Below are 9,914 nucleotides of genomic sequence, written 5' to 3' on the forward strand. Positions count from 1 at the left end.
AATCAGAGTTTTTGGTCATGCGGAAGTGCATAAGTTATGCACTCTGCTTATGCACCCCTCGGCAGGTTTTGATTTTTGGAGTTTCTGGTTATGCAGAAGTGCATAAGTCATGCATTCTCCTTATGCAGACTTCGGCAGAGAGAGAAAATGAAGAATTTGAAGTTATGCAAATGTGCATAAGTCATGCACTCTGCTTATGCAGGTTTCGAAAAATATGAAATTTGACAAAATTAGGCTATGCAGAGTTGTATAAGCTATGCACTCTTCTCATGCACTTTGCAATATGAATGAAAATGGCAAGAATTGTGGTTATGCAGGATTGCATAAGCTATGCATTTGCTTATGCACAATTCAACAAGATTAAGATTGCAATGGAACATGATTTGCAAGTGTGAAAAATACCCTAGAATGAAGAAATATAATTCTATGAAGCATAAACCATGAGAAATTTTCACCAAAAACACATCAATATATACAAAGTTCATCAAAAATGCATCACACAAGCTTGTAGAAGATGGATCCTGCATAAAAGGCATTTGTGACCCATGCCATTTTGACTCAAATCTGCAAATCAACATTTAGCACATTAAAACTCAATAAAATCTGCATAAAGTTGCATTTATCTACAAATGATGAACTCCCCAAGTCATGCCAAGAAAAAAAATGCAGCATATCTACCTTGAATCCCACAACCCAAATAAGTTCAAAACTGCAAAAATGACTCACTTACCTCCATATTAACATTATAAGCACAAATATTAAAAGGTTACACATCCAACCTCACCAAGAACATAAGTAATCTGCTGCAGACACCCTCTTTGCTGCAGAATTTCTTCTGCATAAACCAGATAGCAGCTCCTGCACAGGTTATGCAGTAAAAAAATCAATCAATTTTTGGGAGAGTTGAAGGACAAAATTTCAGATTAAGAATCACTCCCCAGCAGTTCACCAACCTTCCTCCATTGAAATACATCTACAAGGGACAAGATTCAACAATGTCAAAAATTAAATTTGGGGAGATTTAAGATAAAAACAAAAGTAATGTAAATAAAAGTAAATCAACAAAAGCAAAATAAAAGAACTTGGGGTGCCTCCCAAGAGCGCTAATTTATAGTCCTTAGCTGGATTTTTGTCATTTTTCATGGTGGCTGGAATTGGAATTTATTGCCTCTATTTTCAATAGGTGCTTCAATGAATCTATACTTCATTTTCTTTCCATCACATGAGAAGATCCTTGTTGCTTTGTCTAAAAATCCGACCATTTCTTTCTTGACAACCTTTGGTGTATCTTTTTCTTTGAGAGATGGTTGCTTGACCTCACTTTTCTCCACTTGCTCAAGTTGAAAGATTGATGCCATATGACAAGGTGGATTACCCTTTAAATGTTGTGCAAATGCAGCCTCTTTTGGATTTTTATCATTGATACTCCCTTCATGGATAAGACAACTTTCAAGAGAAGCCTTCGGATAGCTCTTTCTAAAGTGCTCTTTTACTAACTCATCAACTATATCAATTCTCAAACAAGAGTCTACATCTTCATGTTGCTTCTTCTTATCATTGCCAATGTTGAAGACTAAATGATCCTCTCCGACTCTAAGAGTAAGCTTTTCACCTTTCACGTCAATCAAAGCACCAGCTGTAGCTAGGAAAGGCCTCCCCAAAATGATTGGGATATTAGAATCCTCTTCCATGTCCAAGATGACAAAGTCAACAGGTATATAGAATTTCCCAACGTTCAGAGGCACATTCTCTAAAATCCCTTCAGGATACTTAATTGATCTATCAGCTAACTGAAGAGAAATGTGGGTTGGCTTAAGATCTCCCATGTTGAGCTTCTCATAGATGGAGAGGGGCATAAGGCTTACACTAGCCCCTAAATCACATAAAGCTTTTATAGAACATGATTCCCCAATATGGCATGGAATGGAAAAACTCCCTGGATCCTTGAGCTTTGGAGGAAGTTTCCTTTGGAGGATAGCACTGCATTCCTCAGTTAAGGCTACAGTCTCATAATCTTCAAGTCTCCTCTTATTTGAGAGGATTTCTTTTAAGAATTTTGCATAAGAGGGCATTTGTGAAAGAGCATCAATAAAAGGCACATTTATGTATAGCTTCTTCAAAACCTCTAAGAACTTCCCAAATTGCTTATCAAGCTTGGCTTTTTGAAATCTCTGTGGAAAGGGAAGCTGTGGCTTGTAAGGCTCTGGAGGTATGTATTTCTCTTCTTTCTCTTCAACCTCCTCTTTACCTTTTTCTGCACTCTCTTGTTTTTCATCTCCCTTGACATCTTTCTCATTTTCTCTCTTCTCAACTTTTTCACTCTTCTCAGTATGCACTATTTTACCACTCCTCAGTGTGATGGCATGACATTGCTCCCTTGGATTTTCTGTTTGACTAGGAAGTTTTCCCATAGAATTGGTACTTGATGAGCATGCTTGTTGTGCAATCTGATTTTCCAGCATCCTATTGTGTGTTTGCATTTGTTCCAGCCTTGCTTTCATCTCTCTCATCTCCTCATCATGCTTATTTTGGTTAGCAAGAATCTGTTGCAATAAAGCTTCTGTGGTGGAATTTTGTTCTTGCTGTTTTGGAGGAGGATTCATATTTTTCTGCTGGAAATTAGGCAATGGTTGCCTATTTTGCTGATATGGAATTCCTTGTTGCTGTTGTGGTTGAAAATTCTGATTTTGGACTTGATTTTGCTGATTTCCCCATGAAAAGTTGGGATGATTCCTCCAAGTTGGATTATAAGTTTGAGAGTAAGGAATCCCCATTTGCTTGTTTCCATAATTACCAACATATGCAGCTTGTTCTCCATAGTCTACTCCACAGCTGGTAGTTCCCTCTGCATAAGCAACTTGTTGTGAACTTCCAGATGATGATGATGAACTAACCAACATACTTAAATCTTCCATCTTCTTAGCCAAGACATTTGTAAGTGCATCAAACTTTGCATTAATCATGTTGAATGGATCAAGATCATACATTCCAGCAGCTTGCCTCTTTTGAGTTGGAGCTGGTCCTCTTGGACTACTCCAAAGATGAGTATTCTTTGCAATTTTCTCCAATAGCTCATAAGCTTCATCTTCATGCTTCATAATAAATTCCCCTCCTATTTGAGCATCAATAATCCCTCTAATTGCAGGAGTGACATTGGTGTAAAAATTCTGGTTTATCATCCATTTTGGAATGGCATGATGTGGGCATTGTCTCTCTAATTCCTTCCATCTCATCCATGACTCATAAAGAGTTTCATCTTCTCTTGGTCTGAAAGCTGTCATTTGATTCCTCAGTTCTTGAGTTTTTCCAGGTGGAAAATATTGTGCAAGAAATGCATCAGTGAGTTGCTCCCAATTTGTAATGGAGTTGTGAGGTAAAGAATCAAGCCAATCCAATGCTCTATCTTTCAAAGAGAATGGGAATAGCTTCAATCTTGCTGCATCATCAGACACTCCAGGTTGTTTTTGCATGTCACAGATCATAACAAACTTCTTCAGATGTGTGTGTGGATTTTCAGAAGGATGTCCTCCAAATTGAGAATTTTGAATCATTTGAAGAACTCCAAAATCCATCTTGTAACTATTTGCATCAATTCTTGGTCTTGCTATGCTCTCTCTCAAGTCATCAAAACGAGGAAAAGCATGATCCATCATACTTCCCCTAGGCACGTTAGCATTTACAACCTCTTCACCTTGGGCTGCATTTTCATTGTTTCGATCATTTCCAATATTACCACCAATTCTAATTCTTTCATCAGCCATGTCTGCTTCTAATTCAGTTTCTCTCAAAGCTTCTTTTCTTTTTCTGGTTTCTTTCTTGTTGGCCTTACAAAATTTCTCAATTTCAGGATCAAACAATAAGGATGTGTCACTTGTGCTTCTAGCTCTTCTCATAAAAGATTAAAAGTACCTGAAAAAGAACAAACAAACACAAAATGAAAAGATAACAAAAATAAAACTAAAAACAACTAAAATAATCAAGAATTCAATCTTAAACAAACAACTCCCCGGCAACGGCGCCAAAAACTTGATGTGGCCCAACCGCAAGTACACGGGTCGTACAAGTAATACAGTAAAGATATCGTTCCCACGAGGAGTTGTGTTAATGATTGAATTTTTTATATAAAAGTTGACTAAATCGAAGTATTTTTGAAATTAAAGTAATGAATTGATGAGTATTGAGAATGTGAAATCTATATGTGCAAAATTAATAATCTATCCAACAATGTATTAATTAAACTAAAATTGCATCAAATTGAAATAAGCAAGTTGAAATATGGCAAGATTTTAAAATGGCAAGCAATTAAATTCAATTGAAAATTAGCAATGATAAAAAGGTGATTCCGGAGTTCGGGATTTCATATTCGAGCTATTTTGGGATTTTAGATCGGTTATCCAATTTTATGAAACTTATGGGTTTTAAGGAGATTAATTCTTAAATCCTTTGAATTCCCTTTCGAGTGAGACAAAGAGTGCCTTAATTAATCTAATCCTACTTTCGTGGACTTAGAGTTAATTAAGACCCATTAAGTTCTTTAATTAATCTGTGAATCCTCTTAATCCTTAGCCTATTTCTAGGTCTAAGTTAATTAAGTCCAATTCCTTGATTATCTATCACAAGGCCTTCTCCTTTCGGTGCTTCAACCATGGATTAAGAACATTACTTAATGGGATCCTACACTAAGCATGTCATTAAGTACACAAGAAATGAATAAAACTCATTAAGACCACAAAATATGGATTACCCAATCAAAATCCACAAAATATCTCAAATATTACAACCCTTACTCCAGAATCAAAAGTAAACTACTCACTATCCATAATGCTTACAAGATATAATGAGTTTAAATGGAAATAAAGCTTTAATCTAAGCTAAGGAATAAGAAATTAAACACTAGAAATGTAGAAAAATGTAAGGAAAGAAAGAAATCTGCAAATCTTGGTTGAAAATGGTGTGGAAGGTGAAAGTGACTCCTCAAATTCTGCCTCTCTTCTCCTTTCCTTTTTCTGCTCCTTGTCTCCCCCCTTCTAAAATGGGAAATGAGACTATTTATAGCATTTTTCTGACATGGAGCCCTAAAATGGTGTGTTCTAGGAGGAATTATCTGAGGGAATCTTCTGCCAGCTCATTAATGAAACCTTTATGGGACTGCATAAGTGGACTGCATAAGTTATGCAGTCCCTTATGCGCTTTACCGTTCTGGTTCACTTATGCGAAACTGCATGACTTGGTGCATAGGTTATGCACAATTCCGTGAGAGTGCATAAGGGAGGCGTGAATGTGCATAAGCTATGCAGTCTCCTTATGCACATTTCGGCAGGTATTGGAACAGTGATTTTTCTCCTTATGCAGATCTGCATAGCTTATGCGGCAAGTTATGCACAATTTGGTCAATGCATATTTCAGCTTGAAAACTTGTTTTTGACATCTTTGGCTGTAGAAGTCACTCCTCAATGGCAAAATTTCTCTTCAGTCCTTCAAAAACACCATTTTTCCTACAAAATAAAGTAAAAATTACAAATTAATCCAAAATTGACAATTATGAAAAACTAACTAAATAACTAATGAAATTAGCTAAAAGTGACTAATAATCAAATAAAATGGCTATCAAATTAAATCTAAATGATTATGCAAAATGTATGCATCAGGGGTTTTGTCTCTTGTGGTTATTTATATATATACATTTATGTGTACTTTATTGTTTTTAAATTTCATAAATCTATTTCCTTTCTTTCCTTTTCTTTTCTTTCCTTTTCTTTTCTTTTCTTCTTCTTTCTCTTCTCATTTTTCAAATTCAAATTCATAAAATTAATTTATGTTAATTATTCTATTTCCAAATTTTAATTTGACATTTAAGTCAAAATTCACCTCTAGGGGTGAAATGACCAAAATACCTTTCATGGTGCTCATCGGATTATTTTTATTTTTTATACCAATTAATAAATTCTCTAAATTTTATTTTATTTCTCAAAATTTTTCCTATTTTTTTTAATATTTATTTCATTAATTTATGCCTCCTCACTATAATTTAAGTGTAGTTCCAAACATCCTGACTGTCCGAACAGACATTAGTCATCGGAACAGTAAAATGTACGGACTACCTACGGTGAGGGCGTTACACTCATTGTGCAAATTTATGTTGATGATATAATTTTTGGTGCTACTAACGAATCTCTTTGCAAGAAATTTTCTAAGATTATGCAGAATGAATTTGAAATGAGCATGATGGGTGAGCTCACATTCTTCCTTGGACTTCAAATTAAGCAAATGAAAGATGGCATCTTCATAAATCAATCAAAGTACATCAAGGATATGCTAAAGAAATTTAAGATGGAAGATGTGCAGAGCATGGGCACTCCTATGAGTTCAACAATTAAAATGGACATTGATGAAAAAGGTAAAGAAGTAGATACCAAGCTTTATAGATGTATGATTGGCTCTCTTTTGTATCTTACTGCTTCTAGGCCAGACATACACTTTAGTGTTTGCTTGTGTGCAAGATTTCAATCATGTCCAAAAGAATCCCATCTAAGTGCAGTTAAAAGGATCTTTAGATATCTCATTGGCACACACTCAATTGGTTTATGGTATCCAAAATGTGAATCATTTAATCTTTTTGGTTATAGTGATTCTGATTTTGCTGGAAGTAGACTGGATAGAAAAAGTACTTCAGGTACTTGTCAATTTCTTGGTCTTGCACTAGTTTCTTGGCACAGTAAGAAACAAACTTCAGTAGCTTTATCTACAGCTGAGGCAGAATATATAGCTGCTGGTAGTTGTGTTGCTCAAATCTTATGGATGAAACAACAATTGGAAGATTTTGGTTTAAAATATAATCTTGTTCCAATTAGGTGTGACAACACAAGTGCCATAAACTTGATCAAAAATCCAGTCCAACATTCAAGAACAAAACATATTGAGATCAGACATCATTTTATTAGAGATCATGTTCAAAATGGAAATATCAAAATAGAGTTTGTTGCCTCTGAAAATCAACTTGCTGACATTTTTACAAAACCTCTTAATGAAGAAACCTTTTGTAGAATTAGAAGGGAAATTGGTATGTGTGAACCACTTGCTTGAAATTGAAATCATAATAATTTCATGTTTTTACATTTTATTCAATGTGTGAGTGATTTACTGTGATATAAGTTTGCTGAGAAATCTCTAAAGAAAATTAGCTAACTTGTTTGTGTACTCGAGAAATTAGTTTACTAAGTTATATGCTAATATTGCTTTACTAAAATTAGTTTGCTATATTGTGTACTGTTCAAATCTCAAACCAAAAGGTGATTGTGCTTGAAATTCTCTAGGTGTCCAGCTATGCATTTATCTTTTCACATTTGATATTACATTCTCAGTGCTATGTCAGACATGTAGAAATATTTATTTGTGCATATAAAAATAGATAGACTTGTTTAAAATAAAAAAAAAAGAGAGGAAGAAAACAGGTTCAGAGAAAGTACGCTGGAATAGAAAAGCGCGGGACTCAAGGGAACTTAAAATCCTCTGCCACACGAAACCGTCACCCTCTCTCTTCTCTGCTTCGGTTCCCGACACCTCCCAAAATAAACCCATTTTTCCGGCAAATCAAACCCATCACTTACCAAAAGCCATTGTTCCTCTATCCGCTCATCTCTTTCTCTCCTCTTCTTCGTTCATCACTTCCCGAAAGCCATTATTAAATTTTGTTTCTTTTTATGGCTCACGTTAAACGCAAGACTCCCGCTGCTGCGGCTGCTTCATCTTCATCAGCCTCCGATGATATCCCTGTTGGTACATTACGAAAGAAATTGAAAGGGAAAAAAAACCTACCTGAATCGAAATCAACAAGTGGGTCTTCCGAACCATCCAAGGCTGTCGAACCCACTGTATCGATGCCAGAAAAGAAAAAGAAGCGACAAAAGCCAGGGATTGATACCCAACGAAAAATGCGCACCGTAAAATCATCGGGCTCAGTGGATAAAGCACTGTTAGATTGCAAATTTATCAAATGGGAGTACTTCAATCAGGTAAACTTTTAATTCAAAGAGCTTTTTGAGTTTCAAGGATGGATGGATGTGTGTGAATGTACAAATGAGTATTACCCTAGGCTTGTTCAAGATTTTTATAGGACTTTACGAACAGTTGATGATGAGGATAAATTTGAGGTGATTTTGAATGACAGTGTATATGGTGTCTCTGTTGAATTGATAGCTACGGCTTTAAACTTGCCTAATGATGGAAATAAAATTTCCACACATAAGGATGTTGCTAGGGTGGCAGGCTTTAATTTGGTTGAATTTGAAAACGAAGTGTTCCCTGCTAACACTGCAACAAACGAAAAGTCCACTAGCACAAAAGCTCTTCAACATATCAAAATCATTCACAGTATGGTGAACTACATTTTCTGTCCTAAGTCTGGTAGCTATGGTTATTTGAGTCACCTGGACATGTGTATTATGTGGCACATTGTTAGCAAAGTAAGGATGAATTTGGCTTATTTGATTTTCAAGAACATGTGCAAAGCTTATGGAATTGGAAAACTGCCTTATGCACATCTCTTGACTGCTGTGTTTAAAGAGCTAAATGTAAATGTCTCTAAGGAAAGCTCTAGGACTGATTTGATTGTGCTTAGAGAAATACACTCTGACACTGATGGAAGAAAGAAAAGGTTTGAAAAGGGTGGTTCTTCCTCAGCTAAGGTTGGTTCTGATTCTACAAGTGAATTTTTGAGTGAGATTCAAGGGTTAAGAGCTGCTGTTAATGATCACTTTAGTTCAACCCATCAGTCCATTGACATTCTGAGAAAATATGTGGATGTGATTGACTACAAAGTGAGTCACTTGCTTACTCAAAATGAGAAATTAACGAAGTTAATAGTGGATCTTCAGCAGGCCAAGGAAACTGGTTTCCCCACTAAAGTTGAGGCTGCTACTCAAGTTTCTGCTGATAAGGGTGCAAGTAATAAGGTTGGTGAGTCTCCAGCTGCTGTGGCTCATGAAAGTGACCAAGTAGCTGAACCTGAGCTTGAACCTGCAGTAGAAGCCCCTGTTGAGCATGCTAGTGAACAGGTCATTGAACCTGAAATTGGTCCTGCAACTGGTGTACCTACTGAGCATGATAGTGAGAAGGTTGTAGACCCTGAAAGTGAGCTGCCTGTTGAACCTCCAAGTGCACCATCTGTTGAACCTGCTGCTGCCCCTACGCAGCAACAGGAAGCCACTCTAAAGGATCACCAAGCTAGTGCTCCATCTCAACTCTCTGCAGCTGCTGCCCCTGCAGCCAAGAAAGGTAAGAAAAGGTCTAAGTCAACTGTGTCGAATCCCTACCAATCCCTAGCTGCTGCTCTTCAACCACCATCTGATGAAGATGAGCCACAAAAGGATGATCAAGTGGCAGACCAAGGATCTCAGCCACCTGCTGCTAAACCCACCAGGAAGAAGTTGGTGCCTTCCAAATCCACTCGAAGGAGCAAAAGACTTAAATGATTCCCATCTAATCTGGATTTTTAGTTTCCTATTTGCATATTTAGTTTACTAGTCTGTTTGCTACTATTGGTTTTTAGTTTGCTACTGTTCACCTTACTGCGTTTACATTTGGGTTGACATGATTCTTTTTGCTTCTTTTCTCCTGTTTCCTTTTTGAGTGATGACAAAAAGAGGGAGAATAGGATGGATATGATGGATATGGACATGTGAATATGTGTTGATACTTGTGTTGATGGATATGAATGTGACACCCCTTACCCGTGTACAGTATACCCGAGTAAGTAATGCCACACGGTGTACTGGCACACTCTAATATACCTTACTTAATTTGTATCATGCTTTTGAAGCCAATTTATGAAATATGATTTATTTAAGCCATTTATCGAAATTATTATTTATTTGAGGTTCCGAAAATTTTAAAGAAAATCCAAATGGAGAAAAAGT

General features: G+C 36.4%; 1 protein-coding gene and 1 non-coding gene across 2 annotated transcripts; both read left to right on the forward strand.

Annotated features, from left to right (window-relative positions):
• The first annotated feature begins 3,189 nt into the window (after positions 1-3,189).
• LOC131171529 (small nucleolar RNA R71) lies at positions 3,190-3,296 on the forward strand. The gene has a single exon (XR_009142189.1). It is a non-coding gene; the product is annotated as a small nucleolar RNA R71 (small nucleolar RNA).
• Positions 3,297-7,700: 4,404 nt separating this feature from the next.
• On the forward strand, positions 7,701-9,470 carry LOC131171197 (uncharacterized). The gene is made up of 2 exons (XM_058130666.1): positions 7,701-8,012; positions 8,649-9,470. The coding sequence occupies exons 1-2, from the start codon at positions 7,701-7,703 to the stop codon at positions 9,468-9,470; spliced, it is 1,134 nt and encodes a 377-aa protein (XP_057986649.1).
• The last annotated feature ends 444 nt before the right edge of the window (positions 9,471-9,914 follow it).

The sequence above is a fragment of the Hevea brasiliensis genome, chromosome 12, assembly GCF_030052815.1.
Source record: "Hevea brasiliensis isolate MT/VB/25A 57/8 chromosome 12, ASM3005281v1, whole genome shotgun sequence".
In the NCBI taxonomy this organism is placed as follows: Eukaryota; Viridiplantae; Streptophyta; class Magnoliopsida; order Malpighiales; family Euphorbiaceae; genus Hevea; species Hevea brasiliensis.